Source organism: Myotis lucifugus, unplaced genomic scaffold (genome assembly GCF_000147115.1).
Source record: "Myotis lucifugus unplaced genomic scaffold, Myoluc2.0 scaffold_69, whole genome shotgun sequence".
NCBI classification, from domain to species: domain Eukaryota; kingdom Metazoa; phylum Chordata; class Mammalia; order Chiroptera; family Vespertilionidae; genus Myotis; species Myotis lucifugus.
In genome coordinates, this window is record NW_005871117.1 from 3,869,166 (window position 1) to 3,894,768 (window position 25,603).

The following is a 25,603-nucleotide window of genomic DNA, read 5'->3' on the forward strand; positions in this document are numbered from 1 at the left end:
CTCCGGAAAATACGCGCTATGCCTCCAAGGGAAAACCGGACGCCCCCCGGTGGCCCGGCCCCCGGGGGGCAGTTGTTTGAAAACTTGCGGGGAAGGGGGGGGTTTTCCACCCCGCCCCGCGCCGGAGCGGCGCCGCCCGCGCGTGCTGTGCGCACCAGCCCGTCCCCGCGAGCGCTGCGCGCAGGGGGAAATGGCCGCGTCCGCCGCGCGTGGCGGGTGGAGAGAAGTCATCCCACTGCCTGTGAGCTCCCTGGCTCTGCCGGCCGAGAGGGAGCTGGTCTGATAAAGCCATCGGTCCCGGCTACGTGTGCTGAGTGTCATGAGTGCCGCCGGCTGGAGACGGGGCAGGCGCGGAGCAGGGTTCCTTCTGGCCGCGGCAAGTGGAAGCCGCTTTTCTCTGCGCGGGGGCTGCCTGCCTGTCCACGCAGAAGCCAGCTGTGCCTGCTGCCCGGTACCCCGTGGCCCTTGCTGACTGATGGAAATGGCCCTTCCAAGAGGCAGGTTGTGGAAATTGTATCTGCTCTTGGCCATTATCGTATCATTCACTCCTCCTTTTCCTATTTGTTTCCTAAACTTCCAGCAGCTGCCTCTTGGGCTCCCGGGCTTCAGGCCATCGGACACTCCCATAGCGAGGCCCACCCCTTTTCGCTGCTGACTCACTGGGTGGAGATGGTTTTGGAGAACCAAGAATGATTTTCTAGTCTTTTAAATGCAGTTGCCCAGGGAGAATGTTTAAAAAGAAAAGCTCTGCTTCACCAGGATGGCCTTACTATGCTTTGGGCAAAGTTGAGTAATTTCTTGAGTCACCCTGGGGTTTGTGTAAGCTTTTTTTTACACAAGCTTTTGAAATGTACCTTTTGAATAGGTGATACTTGCCCAATTCCAAAAGAGTTAAAGGTACATTATGTCCTAGCTCTCCTTCCTGGAGGCAGCCACTGGTTTTGTACTTCCTTGAGGGGACTCTCGGGATATTTTCTATCTACATGTTCAAGGAAGTAAATGTATTTTTTTCCACATTTGGTTGCAAATGACCTATGTTGTTTTCAACACCCTCTTAATAGGACTTAGAGATAATTTAATATATAAGAAAAAAAAGAGCTGCTCATTTTCAGTAGCTGCATAACACTTCATTGTATGGCTATCCATAATCTATTTAACCTGTCCCTTACTGATGGACTTTTAGATTGTTTTTAACTTTTTTCTATTACAGATAGTGCTGTAATTAATAGTCTTGTACATATATGTGTTGTATTTGTGCAGATATTTCTATAAGATACATCTCTGGAAATGGAATTGTGTTCTAGTTCTTTATGTAATTACATTTTTCAAAATGTAACCAGATTCACTTTCTTAAAAATTGCATTATGTTTTCTCATGTGCAGATAGTCTTTATTTTCATTCTGTTTTTAAACTCTTGTTGACATAATTCCTCTAGCCCTTTAAAGGTAAAATTTAAGAAATGCAGAAATAGGACTTTGTCACTGGAACAATTCCTGGGATTTAAAAATTTAATTGTTTTTTGTAGTCTTTGGTACGGTAATTACTTGTTGCCTTAAAAATGTTATGTATGTGTTTCATAACTTATTTTCAAATGGTCTATCTGACTGTTGTTAGATGTTGTTGTCCCTTTGCTCCTTATACCACCCAGGTTTAGAGAAGAAGAGAGCCAAAAAACATTTTAGTTTGTTCCTGTTTTTACATCCAGGCCTTTGTATATCAATAACTATTTTAGAACTGAATCAGTTTTCTTAATATCTTACTATCTTTTTTATTAACTTACTAGAGGCCTGGTGCACGAAATTCATGCACTTGGGGGCGTCCCTCAGCCCAGCCTGTGTCCTCTCATAGTCCAGGAGCCCTTGGAGGATGTCCGCCTGCCGGCTTAGGCCCGCTCCCCATAGCAGTCTGGCTGAGCAGTGCTCCCCCTGGTGGTCAGTGCACGTCATAGCGAGCAGTCGAGCATCCTTAGCATATCATTAGCATATTATGCTTTGGTTGAACATAGGACGGATACTTAGCATATTAGACTTTTATTATACAGTGGGGCCTTGACTTACGAGTTTAATTCGTTCCGTGACAGAGCTTGTAACTCAAATTACTTGTATGTCAAATCACTGTGACGTTTTCTGCGCCAACTAGCGGTGGGGTATCTGAAGCTGGCTCGTAACCTGAATTTTAGCTTGCAACTCAAAGCAAAAAATCGGCCAAGAGATGGCTCGTATCTTGAAAAACTCGTTAGTCAGGACACTCGTAAGTCAAGGCCCCACTGTATAGATAAATTTGACTCAGTATATGTCCATTCATTCTAAATTTAGCAAGTTTTTAGCTTCTATCCTGTGCTTATGTCATGAGACACTATTAATAACTTAAATTTATTACCTCATTTTCCTATATTGTATACTCAAAAGGCATGATATCTTCTCCCCATCTTTATCAGCACCTAGGAGAGTGCATATTACATAGTGGGTTTTTTATAAATTTTGATTTTGATTTGTTTGGGGTCTTTATATAAAAATAATACAAATCCTTTACAGCCATACTGGGGAGAAGAGCCAAAACACATATTGAAAAAATTAGCAAATTAGATGGTAGATCTGGAAATGTCAATCTTCAAGTACCAAAATATGACTCAGACCAGCAGCAGCAGCATCTGGAAGCTTAGTTATAAATGCAGAATCTCAGGCTCCATCTCAAAACTACTGAATCAGAGTCTGCATTTTAACAAGATTCCCAAAGGGACTCACATATATATTAAAGTTAAAGAAGTACTGTTTTATCTAGTACATTGTTCAAAGAAGGGAGAGAAGATTTGAGCTGGATGAGTGAGGAGGTGAGTGAACTCAGGCTTGAGGCCAGGTCAGCTAAAGATAACAGTGGTTTGTGCAGAGACGTGCTGAGAATGGTTCAGCTGGTAGAGATTTCGCACTGGGAGTTAGGTGTTGGTAAAGATAAATTGAATAGATAAATTGGAACCAGTAGTAAGGAGATCTGACTGTCAGGCTAATGAATTTCATTCGATACTCCAGCAGTAGTCATTGAGGAGTTTTGACCTGAAAAGTAATACGCTGAAAGAGCAGCATTTTAGGAAAGTTCACCTAGTGATGGTGCCCAGGAAAACTGGAAGTGTGAGAGTATAAACAAGGAAATAAATGAAGTAATTTTAGTAAAATAGGCATCAAGCAATGAAAACCTGGTCTAAGGATATGGCCGTGAGAATAGAAATGACTGAAAGAATAGGAGAGGCATTTCAAAGAAGAGAAAAATAGTATTGGGTTACTTATTATATTGGAGTAATAGGTAATTTAAGTAGTGGTACTATTGACAGATATGGGATATTAAGAGTGATCTGGTGGGGAATGAGTATTTAATTGCACACAAAAACCTCCTAACTAGCTTCTATCTTTTTTTATCTTCACTGACAAGGTCAACCTTTTTTTTAAAAAAAAAAAATTACTGATTTTTTACAGAGAGGAAGGGAGAGGGATAGAGAGTTAGAAACATCAATGAGAGAGAAACATTGACCCGCTGCCTCCTGCACACCGCCCACTGGGGATGTGCCTGCAACCAAGGTACATGCCTTTGACCGGAATCGAACCCAGGACCCTTCAGTCTGCAGGCCGACGCTCTAGCCACTGAGCCAAACCGGTTAGGGCACACTTCCTGGACTTGTACTAGTATGTGTACTTCCTTCACCAAGTTAGGGAAGTTTTCTGTCATTTTTTCAAATAGGTTTTCAATTTCTTTTTTTAAAAAATTGATTTCAGAGAGGAATGGAGAAGGAGAGAGAGACAGAAACATTAATGATGAGAGAACCATTGATAGGCTGCCTCTCGCACTCCTCTCCCACGCCCCATGTGGGATTAAGCCCGCATGTGCCCTGACAGGATTGAACAGTGACCTCCTGTTCATAGGTTGACACTCAACCACTGAGCCACACCAGTCGGGCTCTCTCTCTTTTCCTTCCAGCACTACATGTTGTGAACGTTGGTATGCTTAAAGTTGTCCCAGAGGCTCCATACACTATCCTCATTTAAAAAAAAAGAAAATATTTTTATTGATTTCAGAGAGGAAGGGAGAGGGAGAGAGAGATAGAAACATCAATGATGAGAGAGAATCATTGATTGGCTGCCTCCCGCATGTCCCCTACTGGGGATGGAGCCTGCAATCCGGACATGTGCCCTGACCGGGACTCGAACCTGGGACCCTTCAGTCTGTAGGCCAATGCTCTATCCACTGAGCAAAACTGGCCAGGGCTGTGGGGTTTCTTATATGTTACTTTTATTTTTTAATAAGTTTGAAATTTTCCAAAATCTGAAGTTTATAAAAGTAAAGGTAGGGTTTAATCCAGGTATCTATGACTATATGTTAACTCTTAGCCATTATAATATTGTTTCCCAGAATGTGGTTATATCACTACATAAGAGGATTTCTGTGGCATGTGGGAGGTATTTTAATATTTATATATTCATCTCAGTGTTATCTTCTCTCTCTCTTTTTTTAAAACTTCAACAAACTTTTATTACCAAACTGTTGCAGGTTTAACTTTGAGCCCAGCTAACAGCATCTCTAACAGGACCTAGGATGGAGGTTAAGCCCTAATAAAGATGGTCTCTTAAACAAAGGATTAAAAAAATACAAAACATCCACATAGAAATTGAACTGTGACCTCCTGGTTCATAGGTCGACCCTCAACCACCGAGCCTCGTTGGCCGAGCATATAAGTATTTTTTAAAAGAGTGAAATTCCCCCGTGTTGCAGAAAATGGTATCCCAAAGTGATTTCAGTCCAGAAAAAAAACCAGCATTTAGCACTATGCTGCCTTTTCTCTCAGTTCAAGATATACATGGGAGAAAACCATTTCCCTTCTTAAAAAAACAAAACAAAACAAAACAAAACCCTTTCTCCTCTTGTTCAACTTCCACTGCTTATTCCTAGAAACACCTGGAGAACAATATAAACAAGGTCTGGCCCACTTCTCTCCTGGCCTCTGCCAGTCCGAAGGCTCACAGCAGGGATTGTTCCTGAGGAATTTTCTCCTCTGCTACGATCAGGAAACTGACCCCTAATTTCTGGCCAACAAAAATCCCATTTCCTTCCAGGAGGGGCCTGGGGGCTCTAAAGGATCAAGGGCAGTGGACCTGGCCCATGTGCCAAGGGGTCCTTTATATAAAAACACCCGACACCTTATAACCAACCTAACGTTGAACCTACAGGTAAAAGGGAGCAGCAGCTGACTTAGATACTAAAAAGGTGCTTATCTCCCCATCTTCAACCATAAAGGAAACAGAGGGGAGGAGAGTCCAGAAAGGAATTTGACCTCCTCTCCTTTCCCAAAACTTTGATGTGTCTTCTAAGCCAAAGGCAAGTTCCTGAGACAGACACGTGGGCACAGGGCAGGGTCTCTGCCGGATAACCGATAACGCTGCCGCTCCTGGGCAGCCAGGTGCATGGCCCCTTGACTGAAACGCTCACCCTGGTGTGCATCGTGCTTAAGGATCACTAGGGCAATTATGTTCTCAGTTCAGCTTCGTCACAGACAAATACTTCAACAGCAGCTTCTAGAAACTGCCCGGAGGACCCCGCCCCCCTTTTCAGGGTCACAGATCCTTCCAGTTGATGGGCTCCTTGCCAGACTTTGGCAGCAGCTCGTTGGTTTTAGAGAAATGTCTGCCCCCAGAGAACCCTCTGTACCCGGACAGTGGGCAGGGGTGGGCGGTCTGCAGGATGTGGTGCTTCCTGTGGATGGCACTGCCCTTCTGCCCATAAGAGCCCCGGAGCATGAAGACGAGGCCACTCGAGTTCTGATTTAGCCAGGACACACCCGCCTCGGGGAGCTGCGCCCAGCCCTTCTCCCTATGAGACCTGGCCTGATCGCCGGCACCGCGAGGACAGCGTTGTTAGAACACCTTGCCTGGCCCGCCCAGGTCCCTCTCCACGGCCAGGATGCACAGCACTGCCCTTGTCTGTGGACGGCGCTTCCTGAATGTCTTCCACGCCGGGCGGAGGAGGAGCAGCCATGAGCTTGGTTGGGTCCATGACGTGGATCCCGGCCCAGGGTGACACCTGCACGGCTCCTGTGCAGCACATTCGGGTGCATGTGAAGACGCTGTGGGTGGATACACAGTGTGATGTCTTCTTTCTTCTGCAACAACTCCCATTAGCTTCATAAAACACGGCTTCCGAATCCGCCGCGAGGTGCTGCTTCCAACTCGCACCGAAACCCACCGGCAGGTTTCGAGCCGCGAGTCTCAGCAGGTCGGCGGCCTTGTTGTTCCGGATGCGGACCGACTGCTGGGGCTCCGCGGGACGGGGCGGTGGGTGTGCCGGGCTCCTCCTGCTCCGCCCGGGCCTTCTCGGCGGGCTCCGCGCTGCGTCCCCGCTCTCAGTCGGCCGGCTCGGGGCTGCGCGCACGTGGCTTCCTGGCGGGGTTCGGGGAGAAGGAGGAGGAGAGCGGCTTCTGGCCCATCACCCCGAAGCTGCCCCCGGGTCCCCGCGAGGCTGGGGGAGGCGGAGGCGCCCGCCATTGGCGCCCAGCCGCGCGCACAGGCTCCCACCGAGGGGGTGGGCTGGGCGGGGGCATGTGACCTCCTCTTTGTGGCAAGAAGACTATTTCACGTTTTCCATGTATGGAAGTAATGTAAAGCAACTTTTAAAGTAGTTTTAAGTGAAAAATTAATTGGCTTAAAAGAAAATAGTTGATAAATGTACTGGTAGTATTGAGGTACGACAAGAATTGTATGGTATGAGGAGAATGGTGTTGGAACGCTTGCTCTGCTATCCTGGCTCCATGGGCACCAATGATGAGATGAAGAAACATGTTATCAGCTTTGCTTTTACCAACCCCAATACCCGCATTTGAATGCCAGCCAGACTCTTGAAAGAAGGTGTATTTTTTAATAAGATCCTATGACAGTATATACAAAGACCGTAACTTGTATAAGAAATTACAGAGGACTTTTTTTATTGTTACAGAATGTCCTATCCAGGCTATCCCCCCACCGGCTACCCGCCTTTCCCTGGATATCCTGTAAGTATTGCCACTTAAATACTAAAATAGCTTATACCCTGGAGCAGGTGCTGTGTAGGACTAGCCCTTGACCGAGCTGACAGATAGGCCAGAGCAGGGCTCATCAGTCCGAGTGCAGGTGGGTGCTGTGGGGGAACAGAGCATCTGCATGCCCTGTGGAAAGCCAGCAGCTCTCGGCCTCAGTCTGATATGGCCATGCGGGAAGGCAGGCCAGGTGATGCCAGGCCCTGCATTTCTTCAGGTAAAACAAGCAATCTAGATTTTGTTGAAATTGCCCCAATTTAAAAAATTGGGAAAATAATTTTTTTTTTATTCCCATTTGGCTCCATCCCCCCCCCCCCCCCCCCAATGTGGTGGCCTTTCACACTTGGCTCTCTACGGGGGAATTACTTTCTTTAAATGTTAAATGCTGTATGAGTCAATCAAATGTGTGTAAGCTAAATTCATCCCATGAGTCACCGTTTGGTTTGTTGTTGTTTTTTGAGTCACTGTTTTTTAACCTTTGTGTTAGAAGGTTTAAAATAACTAGGAAGGTCTTGACTCAGAGATAACAGATTGCAGTGGATTAGAGGGTCCTTGATTTGTAGTCCTGAGACTAGTGTTTGGAGTACATGTTATCAATGTGCTGTCAAGTTCTGCCTGGTTGATGTCTGTACTCTGAGGACTAAACTTACAGCTGAGGCCTAAGTGAGAATCATGCATTTCAGTTTTATGCTCATAAGAATGCAGGGCTTGTTTCTGACAGAGAGTAGAAAGAGGGGCCTGCAGATTAATGATAATGTGTGTGTCCTTATGTAAAGTGAACATATAGCTGGATTTATCACAGGAGAGATGAGAATTACGACTATGTTTCCAGATGCCTGTGTACTACACTGCACTCTGGCAATCATTTTCGTCAGTGTAGGGTAATTGCTGAAACAGACAACTCAGCCACCCCAATGACTGGACAGAAGAGCTCATTTCTTCCTTCAGGCTCCTGGAAGTCCGTGGGGGTGAGGGGGCGGGGAGAAGGCTTTGTTCCAGGTGGTCTTCAGGTTCCCAGGCTCCTTCCACGTATTGGCTCTGTCACCCTCAAGCACAGGGGTCCTCAAACTACGGCCCGAGGGCCACATGCAAATACAAATATTGTATTTGTTTCCGTTTTGTTTTTTTACTTCAAAATAAGATATGTGCAGTGTGCATAGGAATTTGTTCATAGTTTTTTTTTAAACTATAGTCCGGCCCTCCAACGGTCTGAGGGACAGTGAACTGGCTCCCTGTTTAAAAAGTTTGAGGACCCCTGCTCTAGCACCTTGGAGTCCTCCACTTGGACCCTCTGCTTCAGCTGCAGATGAAGGAAAAGAGAGAGGAGGAAAGAGAGTAGGTTTTTAGGGGCCAGGCTGGAAGTGGTGTATATTACTGCCTGCATTCATTCACCGGTATTCAGTCATACGGTCCTATTGAACTGCAGGGAGGTCTGGGAAATGTAGCCTAGCTTTGTGGCCAGGGGAGGAAGTTGAGTGAACACCGACAGTCTCTGCCTCACTTAGACGTTGTCTGTTCTGAACCCACATGTGACTTAGGTCACCTTTATTTTTCTGTTGTGTAACAGGTCCAAGTGTGTTGCAGGCGAACGAGGAATTTCTTACTTTAGGGTGGAGAGGTGGATCTTTCTCATATTTCTAGGTGCTAGGAAATTGAAGGAACTAATGAGCTTTGTGACTTGTTCCTGAGGGTTTGGAAAGAGCCTGGTTCTTACTCCCAAATAGAGAAACAGACACCCCTACAACGGTAGAATGAAATTTAACTGAGTTCTGAGAGACAAGTGTCCTGAAAAATATAGGATATTCATAAACTAGCATAAGATACCAAGACTTCTAATGGGGCTTTTAATATGTAAAAGAACAAGCTAGACCTTAACAGTTACAGCCGTTTGTTCCCTTTTTTAGGTGGGTCGTATTTCTCTGTGGTCACATTCATTTGAACATATTTTCTGGTTTTGCAGCCGGCGGGCCAGGAGTCATCGTTTCCCCCTCCCGGGCAGTATCCTTATCCTGGTGGCTTTCCTCCCATGGGAGGAGGTGCCTACCCAGCGGCGCCAGGCAGTGGCTACCCGGGAGCTGGAGGCTACCCTGCTCCCGGCGGCTATCCAGCCCCCGGGACCTACCCTGGCGCCCCACAGCCAGGAGGGGCTCCATCCTACCCAGGAGGTGAGTGATGGGTCGAGGCATCGAGGTGGTTTGGTTGCTACAGCACTGTTTCCTTCTCCCCTTGATCCTCCTCATTCCTGCTTGTTTTATATGAGGTCAGAATAGCTCTTGGCCTACTTTCTGCCTTAGACAGCAAGGACACAGCATAAAAGGTAAAGGTTCTCAGGGGGCCTAGCAACTGGGAGCAAGCTCAAAAATTGGGAAAGAAATTGGAAGAAATCTCATGGTAATAAAAGACCAATATATAACAGTTTGATTATTTATAATCTTAGAAGTTATTAAGGCTTTTTTCCCCCCTAATCCTCACCGGAGGATACGTTTTTACTGATTTTTAGAGAAGGGGAGAGAGAGAGACATTGATGTATAAGAGAAACATCGATCTGTTGCCTCCTGTTGTGCCCTTTCCAGGGATGGGATCGAACCCACAACCTAGGTATGTGCCCTGACCGGGCATCGAACCGGCAACCTTTCGGTGCATGGGATGATGCTTCAATCAACGGAGCCACACCAGCCAGGGCAGATTAAGGCATTTCAGTTAGCATGATTGTAATCTTTAGAATAGCTTTGTCCAGAGGGAAAAAAAGTAACTTAGCATTTTTTAAAAAATATATTTTATTGATTTTTTACAGAGAGGAAGGGAGAGGGATAGAGAGTTAGAAACACTGATGAGAGAGAAACATCGATCAGCTGCCTCCTGCACACTCCCCACTGGGGATGTGCCCGCAACCAAGGTACATGCCCCTGAACGGAATCGAACCCGGGACCCTTGAGTCCGCAGGCCGACGCTCTATCCACTGAGCCAAACCGGTCAGGGCGTAACTTAGCATTTTTATACGGTAATTTACTAAGGCAAATGAACGAAGTAAAATTTTAAGTTTATTTTTTAATGGGGAAGGAGTTGGTGAGAAATTGAATTAGACCAAAAGGGACCAGAAGCATTAATAGCACCTTTTTTTTTTTTCACTGTTAATAGTAGATATTTTTCTAAAGTTTTCTCTTTAGTCATGAGAACTGTCGCTAGAGTTGATTCTTTTCTCTAGTTCCTCCAGGCCAAGGGTTTGGCGCCCCACCAGGTGGAGCAGGCTTCCCTGGCTACACACAGCCTTTTGGAGGCGTCCCGGCACAGGGCCCCCTGCCTGGTACGTACCTGCTGTGCAGCGACAGCACCAGCGTGATAGTGTGAATTTTTCAGTTGCCATTGAGAGAGCTAAGTTTCTGTTTGTCAACAAACATTTATGTTAAGTACCTTTGTAAATAAATTTAAGTACATGGTTTCATGAAATGTATTAATTTGGTGGAAAAATATAATTAGTAAGATTGAAATAAGACCCACTTTTTCAATTAAAAAAAGAATGTCCCGAAGCCAAAAAAGTAGAACCTTGTGGAACTTCTCTGCTCACTCCCGTACCACACATGAAACCACCCCCGGAACTGTGTCCTCACATCCTCTCCAGATGGAATCAGGATTTAATCTGACTCAAGTGTTGTAAAGAAAAGTGTGTTTGTGAGGATATGATGTAGGACATGGAATATTTTAAAAGGCTCTTATGACCTAGTTTGTTTTAGATTTAGTAAGTTATACTAAAAAATTATCCTAGTGGATAACATGTGAATGTTCTTATATATTTACATAATTCAGAATAACCAATGCTGTTTTGAAAAATTAAGCCATATAAAACCTGTTTTTCTGGATGTTTTTAACCGTGTAGGTGGCTACCCCGGAGGACAGATGCCTTCTCAGTATCCTGGAGGTCAAGCTCCTTACTCTTCTCAGGTATTGTTGCTCCTGCCTTTTAAGTTTCGTCGGGATAACTGACTAATGCCAAAGAAGAGCACCACTCCTTGGCCACATTAGAGGTTTCCAGGAAGCGGATGAGATGGTCCATAACAGCGATTTTCAACCGGGGCAGGAGCCACAAGAATTTTTAAAACATGCAGTATCAGACTCTTTAGTCAGGGACACTGACCTCTTTTCCCTTAGATTGTCAAATAAAAAAAACGACAACAGCCAACACAACCATAGCCACCCAGTGTGAATGAATAAAAATTATACCTTTTTTTTTTGTCAGATCAGCAAAAAAGATAGTACGTTTTTTGGTGTGCTGCAGAATTTTAGTAATCAGTTTGTGTGTGCCATGAGATGAAAAGGTTGAAAGTCGCTGTTCTATAACATCACCTAAGACTTTAAACTTTGCTTCTGATAGACTCGGTGCTCTCTTTGGTTTATCTGCTGTGAGTAGTAGCCTGAAGACTTGGATAAGACAAACCTAGGTCCCTTCTCACAGGTGCTAATACTTACAATTTTTTCATGGAGATTCGCTTGGGCTCTTAGCATGGGTTTTAGTTCTTTTTTCTCTTCCTCCACTGGCAGTTATAAATATCAGCTTGGGTGACTGGTGTTTCTGGCACTGTTTCATATAGTGTGGTTTTGTCTTCCATTTTTACCTTTATAACGCTCCACTCTTCTTTCAGATCACTACCGAATCCTTTCCTTCCTATCCTGTTTTCTCTCCTGTTTCTTTGGATAATAGCAGTGAAGTGAGTAAGGTTTTCTGATGTTCACTAATTTCTAGTTTCCCTACATATGCCTTCATTTGTTTCTGATTTCTTGTGTATTTGTCTCTCACCACTTCCTGGGGCTCAACTGTATTCTGGTTTACCTTTATGTCCCTGTAGTGCTTGGCAGCGCTTTAAACATGGTAACCAATTAATTGTTGAATTGATTTCTCAATAGCCCCAAAAAGTCTCCTGTATGTCAAATCTTTGCCTCATCTCTGTATAGCTCCTTGTTTTAACATTTTTATTCTTTAATTGCAATCTTAATTCTTTATATCTTTTGCAAGTTACCAGGAACATAAGCAGTGTGCTTTTATGCTTTCTTTTATTTATTTATTCTTGCCAAAGGATGTGTTCATTGATTTTATTTTGTTTTTTATTTTTTTGTTAATCCTCACCTGAGGGTATTTTTCCATTGATATTTTAGGGAGAGTGGAAGAGAGAGGGAAAGAGAGAGAGAAACACATGGGTTGGTTGCCTCCTGCACGCACCCCAACCAGGGCCTGGGTTGGGGAGGAGCCTGCAACCAAGGTATGTGCCCTTAACTGGAATCGAATCCGGCATCCTTTGGTCTGCAGGCCGAGAATACTGTATCCACTGAGCCAAACCAGCTAGGGCTGTTTATTGATTTTAGAGAGAGAAAGAAGGAGAGGGAGGTGGAGGGAGGGAAGAAGATGGGGAGGAGAGAGGGGGGCGTGGTGGAAACATCGATAGGCTGCCTCTTGTATGTGCCCCGACCTGAGATGGAACCCCTAGCCTGGGTACGTGCCTGACTGGGAATCAAATCCCCACCTTTGGTGTACAGGATGATGCTCCAACCAACTGAGCCACCTGGCCAAGGCAATTTGCTTATTTATTTTTATCCTGTCTTTTCATAAAGATTAGTATTTTCAAGCCTTTTTAAGGCTTAGGTGGGAGAGGGATTGATAACAGTATTAGAAGAAAAATACCTTAGCCATTTTCTGGCTTACTTTCCTGATTTGAGGAATTTTAGTTCCAGATGGATTAAGAAACTTGTCCAGGGCCACACCACACAGCTAGTGAAAGACAAAGCTGAGACCAGATCCTCGCTGTTCTGACTCTCAGACCAGTGGTTCTCCCGTCACACAGTGCTACTTTGCTGATAGAGCAAATGACATTCCTCCAAAGCACGTAGTAGGTTGTTTTCAGTCCTTTTTTCATTGTTGCAGTTGTGAGTCATAAGTCTTTAGGTATTTTTGATAATTCGTATGAGAATTTTTAAATTTTAGTTGAAGTATGCATATAATTTTAGAGACGTCATTTTATGACTGAAATAGAAAAGATTTTTAAACATAAAGCACTAAAAGTAAAACATACACATGCAACTTACTTTGTGTAACAATTACCATCTTAAGGTAGAGCTAAAACTAATAGATGGACTTAACAGAGTGGTATGTTTTGGAAGAGCTTTTAGGTGGGAGTGGAATAGGTTACCTTGTGAGGGGTGACTTCCCTGCCACTGAGAATCTTCCGGTAGAGGGGTGTGTGTGTGTGTGTGTGTGTAGATGTAAAGAAAGTTTCTGTCTTATTTGGGCAGTTGGGTCAGGCAACCTCTTTTGATGAACCCAGTAGTAAGTTTATGGTAGTTTTTCAGCAGGGAGATTGAAATCAAATGGGTATCAAAGGTTGGAACTTTTGGTGGCAGATAGTGTAGACTTTGCTGTGCTGAGAAATCGCCCCTTAGAGTTTTAACCTCAACAGCATGGACCCTGATTTCTTTGAACTTAGTATAATGCCTAAAGGAGGAGAGTATTCTTGAAGATTCACTTCAAATTAGACTTTCAACAAAGAATAAACAAAAACAGTTTTTCCTAGAGATGCAAAGTGGAATAGTTTTTGTTGTTTTTTTTAAGAAAGAATGAGATGACGGAATATGAGAATAATTAAACAGTAATTGACGAGGGTTAGTTTCACTATCTCGTCCAGTATATTATAAACAAAGGCTTCTTCCCTACTTAGGATGTTAGTGACAGTGATTACATCACAGGAAATTTCCTTAGTTTCCTGATGCATTAAAGACTCATGTAAAGGCAATATGTTGAAAAAAAATTTATACTTGGATATTCTCAACAAGTAAAATAATTTTAGTTTTTTCCTAAAACCACTATACAAACAGTTCTTGTTAGTTTTCTACTTAACATTCCTGGCTTAGAAACCAGTGAAGGATTGGTTGGTAAAGCTTATTGGTAGGAGAAAATGTTGCTGTAAGAGTGTGAATGAGTGGGAGGAATTATTGACCGCAAATGTTTGTTGAATGATGGCTTGGTCCCCTTCATCCCATTGACTTTGCCCCCACAGGTGCTGGCACATTACTGTATTTGATGGGTATGAGTCTAATAAACACAGCTCCTGTTACCTAAAGAGCAATGGAATCATTTTGTATTTGAAATTATGCCAGTTGCATGTTTAAATGATATTTTAGAGAATAAACAAAATTATTTAATAAACAAAATTTAATAAACAACTTATTGGGTTAAATAAAATATATTATTAAAATTGAATTTAAAAAATGTGGTAGGCTATCATCTGTTTCATTCCATTCTTCTTTTTTAAAGAAAAATATTTTTTATTGATTTCAGAGAGGAAGGGAGAGGGAGATAGAAACATCAGTGATGAGAGAGAATCATTGACTAGCTGCCTCCTGCATGCCTCCCACTTGGGGATTGAACCCGAATCCCAGGCATGTGTCCTGACTGGGAATCGAACTGGGACCTCCTGGTTCATAGGTCGATGTTCAACCACTGAGCCACTCTAGCCAAGCCATTCTATTCTTAAGCTCTGGTATGAATATTTTAAGAAAACTATTGATGCCCTCAGTAGATAGAGTGACAGCCTCTGGACTAAAGGGTCTAGGTTCGATGTTTCTATCTCTCTCTCCCTCTCCCTTCCTCTCCGTAATCAATAAAAATATATTTTTAAAAAAGGAAAACTATTGAATTGTTTCATAGTTTTGCACTTTTAATTTTTTTTACTTTTAATTTTGAAGTAATTTTACACTTAAAAAAATTGCAAAAAATATACATAGAATTCCTGTAAACCCTTTAGACTCAGATTCTTCAAATGTTAATTTCTTACATAAAAATAATACAATGATCAAAATCAAGAAATTACATTGATACGAGACTATTATCCAACCATTTCACTCATTGCCCCTGCAGTGCCCTTTTCTGGTTCAGATTCAAATCCAGGATGAAATACTGCATTTATTGTCATGTCTTTTAAATTTCCTTTAATATGAAACAATCTTTAGTTTTTGGTGTTCATGACCTTGACACTTTCAAAGAGTACTAGTTATTTTGTGTCATAGTCCTTAATTTGGGTTTATCTGATATTTCCTCATGATTAAATTCAGGTTATGCCATTTGGGCAAGAATACCACGGAAATGATGTTGTGTTCCCACTGTATCCTACCAGTAGGCACTTATTGTTGACTTACTCTTTTACTGGTAATAATTGATTTTGATCAAACTTTTACCCACTAATTTTAACATCCATTGATGGTTCTTGCCTGAAACAATTATTACTGTGGTATTGTCATCTGGTAATTTTTAAAATTTTCTTCATAGATTTCTATTTTAAAAATGTAGTATCTACTTTGCTTTCTGGTTTATTTCCTTATAAAATCTATGAAGAATATTGTACCTCCTGGAATCTCTAATCATCACTTTCATTTGTGCCTTTTTTAGGAGACGTTTAATAGTGGCAAGGTTTATTAAAGCAAAAAGCGAAAGTATACTCTCGGATAATAAACTTCTAGCCTAAGCACTAAACCAAAAGAAAAAAAAAGTACACTCTAGAGAGAGAGAGAGAGAGTGGGCAGGCTAGAGGAAGCTGCTGCCTTTTGTGCTTTTCTTAATATGCGATGTTTTATTTCATGTCTAATAATCAGGGCTCTTAGAGGAACTCAAGAGATATTAACCAAATTATATTGCTTATTCAAAACCTCATTGGGCTACTCATGTTCTGTTTTACTAAAGCCATTGTTATATTCTTGTCTTTAAATCAAACACTGCTACTCATCTCACACTATCCAGGGATCATCTCTTTTTCTCTTCCTATTTTACCAAGAAGGAATTCCAAGTACAATTTGATGGTTCTCAATCTTTTCCTTACTGTGGGATTCAAGGACACATTATATAGCCCCTGCTTATTCTTGATCCTTCGCATCATCTTCCACTCCTCTCCTTGCCTCTAAACATATCCTGTATCCCAAGGAATTCCAAGTGGGATGCAAGGCACAGGAAGATTGTCACTAATTTTGCCAGCTTTACTAGTCTCCCGAAAGTTTGGTACCTGACCGTCTATTGGCAGGAGGGAGATAAGTCTTTCCTGCCTGTTCCAGTGTGAGCTCTGAAACCATTGCTCATACCCTTGGCCTGAAACGCAACACTGGCCTCTTTGCCTAAGAGTTTTGACTGGGAAGTCTTGAGTTGTCTTTCCAACAGAAAATCCTGACTTGGATTTTAATTTTTTAATTTTTCTGAGTTTATTTGAGCCAAACTGAGGACATATGCCAGGGAGCAAGATTTCAAATGTTCCTCGATTTTTATTTTTAATTTTTTTTTTTAATTGAAGGTGAACATTTTTTTCGTATCCTTTCCCCCCCAGTTTTATTGAGATGTAATTGACATATAACCGTATTAGTTTTAGGTGCACAGCATGATGATTTGGTATATGTACATCTTGTGAAATAATTGCCCCAGTAACGGACTTGGATGTTATGCCTCTGTTCTCAGCCTGCCGCCATGACTCAGGGAACTCAAGGAACAATTCGACCAGCCGCCAACTTCGATCCTATGAGAGATGCAGAAATTCTTCGTAAAGCAATGAAGGGTTTTGGTAAGGAAAATGGATTTTTGTCTTATTTATAATAAGTTTAAGTGATTCAAGTAAAAATAAGCTTTCTGTCATAAACCAAGTCTGTGTGTCAGCCCGTGGGCACATTCCTCCGTTTAATCAGGCACCAGTTACCTTATAAACATTTAAGCGATTCCCTCAAGGAACGTCCAGTGCACTTATTCTTACTTAAACATGTTTGGTTCTTTCAGGGACAGACGAACAGGCAATTGTGGATGTCGTGTCCACCCGGTCCAATGATCAAAGGCAAAAAATTAAAGCAGCTTTTAAGACCATGTATGGAAAGGTAATTTTTTTCTTAAGTGAGCGTGAACAGTGACCTGTAGACCCTGCGTCCATGTCAGGTTGCACACTATTGTCTTACTGTTACTGATGAACAAAACAGCTCCGTTCCCGAGGCCCCGGGAGTAGTGTATTCGTTTTTTTCTCTTAAAAGGCTTTTTAATTCTAGAATAGCCCTTGGCCATGTTATCACACCTCATAGTAGGTCTGGTGTGTGGTAGATGTCCCGTAGAAGGTAGATTATGACCACAGTCGTCATCAGTAGCGTGGTTCTCCATCCTCTCTGTAGAGTGGGACTCCCGGGCTTCTTACAGAGCCCCTGCTTATTCTTGGTCCTTGGCATCATCTTCCACTCCTTTCCCTCCCTCTACACATATCCTCTATTTACGATTGCATGGAACTTCTTGCCATTCTCTGCCCACACCATGACCTTGTATACTTCTGTGCTTAGTATACGTTGTTCTCTTGGCCTAGAAGACCTTTTTTCCTTTTTCTGCACGGCAAACAACTCCAGGATTTGGCTTCAGTTAGCTACTCTGCGCAGTTTCCCTCATTGCTAAACGTTCTCTCCTGTAGCCTCTTTTGTCATCATAGTCCATACTGCCTGTTGTTGCCTCGTCCGTGCCACTTTCCTGCATACACGTTTCCAGTGGCTCCTGCAGCACGCAGAATCAAATCCAGCATTCTCTAGCTTAGTCTTCAAGGTAATATTCCAAGCATATAGTTATAACTTCGCTTTACTCACCTGTGAAAATGTTCCCCTCTAACAGAATTGGTTGTCTTATTGTCCCACCGAACTCGCTTTGGTCATTCTTGCCCCTGAATTAGTGATTCTCAGCTTTAGCTCATCATCATAATCTCCTTTAGAACTTAAAAACACGTGCAGAGGAGCATTTGAGACCTTGCTCCCTGGCGAGCCGACAGTTTGGCTCAAATAACTCTGATAAAAATTAAAACAACAGAAACAAAAAAAACACCACATGCAGAATCTCTGAGTATTTTTCTCAACATCAATTTTTATTTGTTTGTTTTTAAGAAAAATTTCACTGATTTTAATGCATAGCCAAGGCGGGAAACCATTTTTCTATTCCATGTTTGTTTTTCCTTCTTGCCTGAAATACCTTTCTTCTTCCTCTTTGCCTGCTCATTTTTTTTTTCCCTCTGTGCCATTGAGTGACAGCTACCACTGGCACAGTCCCATTTTTTTATTCCATGTTTGTTTTTCCTTCTTGCCTGAAATACCTTTCTTCTTCCTCTTTGCCTGCTAATTTTTATGTCCTCTTCAAGATCTGGACTAAAAGCTTTCTTTGCATCCTGTAGCTCACTTTAACTTTTTCTGTTATTTATTTCTGTACTACCTACTCATCTGGTGCTGGAGTATCGGCTGCCTTATACTAGTATCTCTTTTTAGATGTTTATCTTATTTTTCAAATAAGAACACCATGATGAGGATTTCTACTTCCTCATAGAACAAGAACAATTATCTTATACTAATAAATACCTGTTCATCATTTTGTTCATTTGAATTGTTCTTTGTTTCGTGTATTTCTTGTTTTTGTACCTGGTATAGTGATGGAACTACAGTAAGAATTTAAGTTTTTATTGATAGAATGAATAAAATACATCTACTTGAGTATAACAAACTTTAAATGTATATATTTACTTATTTATTATTGTATAATATTCAGATTTGAAATTTAGGTTTTCATAAAACAATTCCATTTTCTATATTTTTCTTTACAAATGTAAATAACAAAATTTGGAGAGCACATATACTTAGTTTATACTTGTAATTAAACAGGATTTAATCAAAGATCTCAAGTCAGAGTTAAGTGGAAATATGGAAGAACTGATCCTTGCCCTGTTCATGCCAAGCACATATTATGATGCCTGGAGTTTACGGAATGCAATGAAGGTACTATATGTCATTTACTTTGAATGTTTTATCTAATTTAACACCCCCCCCCCCAATTGTGGCAGGTCTGTATTCATAGTGACAACTAAATCATACATTCTTTCCTATCTCTGACTATATAGAGCTTTTTAGATCTGGAGGCCAGAGAAATATTTGATGGAACAGTAAGATTTAATAACTTACGGAGATTTTGTTTTTCTTTTGTGTAATTCTTCCTTTCATTATTTCACATAGGGAGCAGGAACTCAGGAACGTGTATTGATTGAAATTTTATGCACAAGAACTAATCGGGAAATTCAAGAAATTGTCCGATGTTATCAGTCGGAATTTGGGCGAGACCTTGAGAAGGACATTAGGTCAGATACATCAGGGCATTTTGAACGTTTGCTTGTATCCATGTGCCAGGTGAGTACAGTGTGGATGTTTGTGTGAGGGTGGAGGGAACATTCTTTGCTGCCTTTGCCAGTGAGCATCCTGCATGCCTTTGAATATTGAGCCCTTGGAATCCTGCCGCCTTTAAGAGGGACAGCACAGAACCCAGTATACAAATTTCTCTGTAGTCACTATTGAGATTTATTTCTGTAGCTCTGGCTTTTGAAAGGAATCAGAAATCAATTTGTGTCTTGGGATGGGATGAATCTGTACTTTTGAGCTTAGCCCATTAAGTTCTACCATTAACTACGGATATGCAGGAATGCCATGGAAGTGCTGTAGGGCAAGAACTGTGTGGGGAGAGCCAGAAATGCAGAAAAGTGCTTCAGGATTCACAGAACTATTGTGATTGGCACCTTCCTTCTTCTGATTCCCCAGATGTGCTGGAGAGGGGACAGAAAATTCTCCAAATAGGGTATTTGGAATGACATTATAAACACGCTTAGAACGAGACAGTGAGGGTTTATTTGAGCAAGATGGTGCAAAAGACTAGCATGCTGATTCAGTATCAGCAGTTACTGGCTCTCCTGCCAGTGCACAAGGTTGGACAGCCCTGAGGGGTCTAGAAGTAGAGAGGCTCTTCAGAGCAAGGGAGGTAGTTGCAGGAAAAGCAGTGAGCCAGAGTGAGCGGGCGTGGAAGTGAGAAAAGAACACAGGCGGATGAGAGGAAACGGAATTTACCTACAACAGAGTAATGGAGCAGGGGAGGAGGTTGGCATTTAGAAAGAACGAGAAGAAAACACACAGGAACGGATTTAACACTGAAAAATGGTGTACACTTTATATGAGGTGTGGAGCGTCTCTGCTGGGTTCCAGGCCCAGCCGGTGTGTAAAGCAGAGGGACCTCTTCCAGGGCGTAAGCAGAGGGACGGCTTCCCAGGAAACCGGCCCGCGCGTGTGTTTGAGTCTAAAGGCAGAAGGGAGGAGTGTCCCTGAGCACCCCCTCCGGTGCTGTAGTCAGATGTCCACTTGGAATATATGCTCCTACATGTCCCTGTGCCCAGGGTTCTTCGGAAGACAGTGTCTCACCTCAGGGAGCCCTCTCCATGTCGTTCCTCAGACACCGAGACTCTAGAGGACAGCCTTTCCCTTGTGTTTCTGTTTTGGAGTGAAACCAGCTGCCCATCTAAGCTTTACCCTTGCTCAGGCTCACAGCTTCCTTCCTCCCGCCCGCCCTCCCTCTCCTTCCTCCCTCCTACCCTAGGGGAGAGTTTGGTATACAAATCGGCACAGTCTAGCAGAACTTGAGTTATTGATACCTTCTTCTAAACAGTTCATGCATCATCTTTATTTATACATTCGTAATAAATACTTACGTATTAAGATTACACTTGGAAAGGAAAGGAAGTTGATGAAGCCTCCATATTATATGTTCCCTCCCTTAAATTCCTTGAGGCAGAGACCTTTTCCTACCATGTGGCACATCCCATCGGTTTGTTTCTCTGGAGAATATGGGCTGGCACAGAGCAAGTGCTCCCTACCTTTAGGTTGCATTAATGAATACAGGGTGGAGTTAAGTATAATGCATATTGATCTTAAATCCTTGCTAAGGAGAATAGTAACATCTTCATTTAAGTGGTAGTTTATATCTCCGAGTAGAGATTTGTGTATGTTTGTGTGGTGTGTGTGTATATGTGTATAAATCATATGTATGTGTATATGATTTTTTATGGAAACCTTTTCTGGTTTAATTTAGATCTGAAAATTTCTCATTTTAACATAATCTCATTAAATCATGATCACATACTCTAAAATTCAAAGTCGGCAGTGCAATAAAGTACTAGTTACACTAGTTACACAAGTAGTTCCTTTGGAAATGAAAACTATGCATGACAAACTCGATGCATTAATCTTTTTATTTAAAACTTTTTAAAATTGATTTGAGAGAGAGAGAGAGAGAGAAACTTAATGTGAGAAATAAATACTGATCAGCTGCTTCCCACACACCCCCCCAATCAGGGCTCATACCCCAACCAGGGAATGTGCCCTGACTAGGAATTGAACCCTTCACCTTTTGGTGTACAGGATGACGCTCCAACTAACTGAGCCACCAGCCAGGGTTAGGCATTAATCTTTCATAAATGACGAGATTGGAAAGAACATTTTTAATAGAACTTGTACTGCCTTCTTTTGCAGGGAAACCGTGATGAGAACCAGAATGTTAACCACCAGATGGCCCAGGAGGATGCTCAGCGTCTCTATCAGGCTGGCGAGGGGAAGCTGGGGACGGACGAATCTTGCTTTAACATGATTCTTGCCACAAGAAGCTTTCCTCAGCTGAGAGCTACCATGGAGGCTTATTCCAGGGTATGAGCCTTTATTTTGCAGACCTGGCTTCTGTCTTAAGGTGTGGAAATATTTTAACCCGATACGTTTTGTCTGCAGGTGTCTAATCGAGATTTGTTAAGCAGTGTTGCCCGCGAGTTTTCCGGAAGCGTTGAAAGTGGTTTGAAGGCCATCTGTAAGATACTTTTGTGTTTTCCTTTATTTTGCTTACAAATGAGTGAGCTTTTGAGTATTTTTTGTTCCTATTAAGTAGTGATAATACAGCCTCCCGGGAATCTGCTTAAGCAAATGCCGAGCCAGTCTGTGAATGGTTGATGGCAGGATCAATTAGGGTTGTTTCAGAATTATTTGATGTTTATTCTGTATGCCCTTCTTGAGAACTATGCAAGAATATCTGGTAGCCCTGGCCAGATAGCTCAGTTGGTTAGAGCGTCGTCCTGATAAGTCAAGGTTGTGAGTTCAGTCCCCAGCCAGGGCACATATAAGAATCAGCCAATGAAGGCATCAATAAGGGAACAACAACTCTCTCTTTCTCCATCCCTTCCTCCTCCTTTCTCTCTCCCTTTCCCTCCTCCTCCCCCTCACCTTTCCCTTCCTTTCTCTCTCTAAAAATCAGTCAATAAAAATATATATATATATATGATAGATTGTAACATTTCCATTAAGGCGACTGGGAAAGCACTATGCAACTATGAGCGCCACTACACAAAGCATCATTTTTGAGGCTCCCCCCAAAAAAAAAAAAACACACAAACAAACAAACAAAAAACCACTTCTCAAGTACTCAGCCCAAGGAGACTCTTTTCCCTTTGGGAATTAAATACCAAATCCCTGGTGTCTGATATTCAGCCTAATGAACTGGAACTGTTATTCTCATGGAGAATATAGGACTAAAGAGAGTGTTAGTAACACATTGGTATTAGCAAGTGAATGTCTTACAAATAATATTATAGTATTGTAGCTAAATTATTAACGAACCATTCTCTACCATCTGCAGGAAGAGACTTGGCTAAGTTAATTTTACTAAGAAAAGCCTGTTAGATTTTTTACCACAGAGCCACACTGGCCAGGGCAGATTTCTTATTATTCTGAAATCTTGGCTCAAATCTGTGTTTTCTCTTTTATATTATTTGTATCTCATATCCTTCTCTGGGAAAATGTTATATTTGACTCCTAGAATTCAGAATCCATCGTTGCTTTTAAGTGAGATACTGCTAAGGCAGAGTTGCTATATATCTTCTCATTGTGAGGGGAAAAAATACAAAGACTCTAAGCTGTTGCGTCTGTGGAGAGGAAATGGGTTTGGGGGGGGCCTGGGGGAGTCTTTTAGAATTGAAAGTAGCTTGTCTGGTGCATCTAGAAAGAAAGGTGATACAAATCCAGGGGAGAATATTTTCAGCCTCGGGTTTCTGAGAGGATGGCATGGGGAAGGACCCCGGGCAGGCGAGAGGGGAGCGGGGAGCCCGGAGCGCGGGCGCGTTTCTGAAGCGTCTCTGCCTTGCAGTGCAGTGCGCCCTGAACCGCCAGGCCTTCTTCGCTGAGAGGCTGTACTACTCCATGAAAGGTGCCGGCACCGACGACTCCACCCTGGTCAGGATCGTGGTCACTCGGAGCGAGGTGAGCCTTTCTCTGCTTGTCTGATCTCAGTTCATTTTGAACGTTGATTTCTTAAAAGTTCCTCCGCTGGTTGTCAGTCCCTCAGGAATGATGTTAAGGGAAAGCTGTCTTTGTCACTGCCTTGTGTGAAGCAGTGGTAGTTGGTCCCTTTCCTCATCCATGAGAGAGGCTTGCTTTAGTGAAACGGACCGCTGTCCTGTACCTGGGGCAGCAGCAGAGCCAAGAGGTGTTCCCGCCTGAGAAGGTCTGGAGGGACTAGGTTACTAGTTTAAGGCAAGTTGGAAGATGGTTTTTGGTGTTCATTTTGCTTATGTAAAAAATTGTCTAAAAGACCCATTTAATTTTATTGGTTATGAAAAATTCCTGAAATTTAGCATACCTTTAGATAAACAAAAAATTTATCTTTGTCTCTTTACCTAAATATAGCTTCAAATGTTTTCTTTGATTTTTAAATATTTATTGGGTACTTATTATTGAAAGAAAACATACATATACAACTAAATTATACTAAAAAAGGTAAATTATTTTTAAAAGGACAACCAGAATAGGGTGTTTTATCTTTTTTTTTTTTTAATTGATTTCAGAGAGAGGAAGAGGGAGAGAGATGGAAACATCAATGATGAGAAAGAATCATCAATTGGCTGCCTCTTGCACACCCCCTACTGGGGATTGAGCCTGCAACCCAGGCATGTGCCCTGACCAGGAATGGAACCCTTACCTCCTGGTTCATGAGTCGAAGCTCAAACTCTGAGCCACACCGGCCAGGCCTGATAGGGTGTTTTATAAAAGCTCTTCATAGACCTAAATTTTCTATGCAAGCTATTTTTTTTAGTTGCAATAAAATATACATAATGTAAAACTTAACCATTTTAACCATTGTTTTTTAATACAGTTCAGTGGCATTAAGTACATTCACATTGTTGTGCAGCCACCACCACCAGAATTTTTTCACCTGAAATTCCCCACTCGTTAAACAATAATTCACCATTCTTTCTCCACAACCCCTGGCAACCACCATTCTGTTTTCTGTCCCCATAATTGATTACCCCTAGGTACCTTAAATAAGTGGGAATATCCTGCATTTGTCCTGTTGTGACTGTTGTTTTCACTCAGGATAATGTCTTCAGGGTTCATCCATGTTGTATCTTGTGTCAGAATTTCCTTCCCTTTTAGGACTGAATATTTACTGTCTGTATATCCCACCTTTCGTTTATCCTTCCGTCTGTCAGTGGACACTCAGGTTGCTCCCACCTTTTGGCTGTTGTGAACGATGCCGCTCTGAGCACGGGTCCATATATTTTGAGTCCCTGCTTTTCATTTTTGTGTGTATACCCAGAAGTGGAATTGCTGTATCATCTGGCAGTTATATTTTGTTACTGTTTTAAGGAATCACCGTACCATTTTCCACAGTGATTGCCCATTTTACAGCCCTGCTAGCAATCCACCAGGGTTCCAACTTCACGTCCTTGCCCACACTTGTCATTTTCTGTGTTTTTTTATAATAGCGATTTGATTATCAAATGGGTTTTAAATGACTAACACTTTTGGAATAATAGAGGAGACTCGTACCATCCTTATCCGATGTTTTTACAGAACCGCGAACCAGACCTTATTGGGTAGTTGCTGACCATAAAGTGTCAGTCACTTGGTGTTATTTTCCCTCCGCTTTGATTCTAATTAGGATCTTTTCACTGTCAAAAGATAATTCTAGCCGAAACCGGTTTGGCTCAGTGGATAGAGCGTCGGCCTGCGGACTGAAAGGTCCCAGGTTCGATTCCGGTCAAGGGCATGTACCTGGGTTGCGCGCACATCCCCAGTGGGAGATGTGCAGGAGGCAGCTGATCGATGTTTCTCTCCCATCGATGTTTCTGACTCTCTATCTCTCTCCCTTCCTCTCTGTAAAAAATCAATAAAATATATTTAAAAAAAAATAATTCTAACAAATGCCTTGACAGCTTTTTTCTAACATTAAAAATATCATCTCTTGCACGCAGATTGATCTTGTACAAATAAAGCAGATGTTCTGCCAGATGTATCAGAAGACCCTGGGCACAATGATTGCCAGTGACACGAGCGGAGATTACCGAAAGCTGCTGCTCGCCATCGTGGGCCAGTAGGGGGGATTTTTTTAAATGAATGAAGCTGTTCAAAGCTTATCTTGCAAAGCAGTGCTGACCTGCATGCAGCGATGTCAACCATCATGTAACCAAAAGAACGTTTTATTAAAGACTGTGTCAGGCTTGTGCTTGGTTTGCACATGCGGTGATTGCCTTAATTCCAATGTTATTTTTCTCTCTATACAATCAATGTAAAGCCATAATCATAATGTAGATTTAATGGACTGTTTGTAAAGTATACTTTTCTCACTGCACTTATTCTAATCAGAATACCAAATTGAATAAAAATCACAACAATCTCTAA

The 25,603-nt window shown here is 42.3% G+C and overlaps 1 protein-coding gene and 1 pseudogene across 4 annotated transcripts; one reads left to right on the plus strand and one right to left on the minus strand.

Annotated features, from left to right (window-relative positions):
• The first annotated feature begins 217 nt into the window (after nt 1-217).
• On the plus strand, nt 218-25,603 carry ANXA7 (annexin A7). 4 transcript variants are annotated; one of them, XM_006090255.3, is made up of 14 exons: nt 218-497; nt 6,973-7,027; nt 9,012-9,216; nt 10,257-10,355; nt 10,926-10,990; nt 11,689-11,754; nt 16,530-16,632; nt 16,842-16,936; nt 18,734-18,847; nt 19,082-19,252; nt 21,416-21,586; nt 21,665-21,740; nt 23,070-23,182; nt 25,177-25,603. In XM_006090255.3, the coding sequence occupies exons 2-14, from the start codon at nt 6,974-6,976 to the stop codon at nt 25,297-25,299; spliced, it is 1,455 nt and encodes a 484-aa protein (XP_006090317.1). In that variant the 5' UTR covers nt 218-497; nt 6,973; the 3' UTR covers nt 25,300-25,603. The 4 variants fall into 4 exon arrangements, 3 of the variants coding, with proteins under 3 accessions (XP_006090317.1, XP_014312618.1, XP_023610874.1); XM_014457132.2 differs by lacking the exon at nt 218-497 and adding an exon at nt 6,735-6,884; XR_002829666.1 differs by lacking the exon at nt 218-497 and having other exon boundaries at nt 23,075-23,182.
• LOC106697431 lies at nt 5,598-6,585 on the minus strand (annotated as a pseudogene).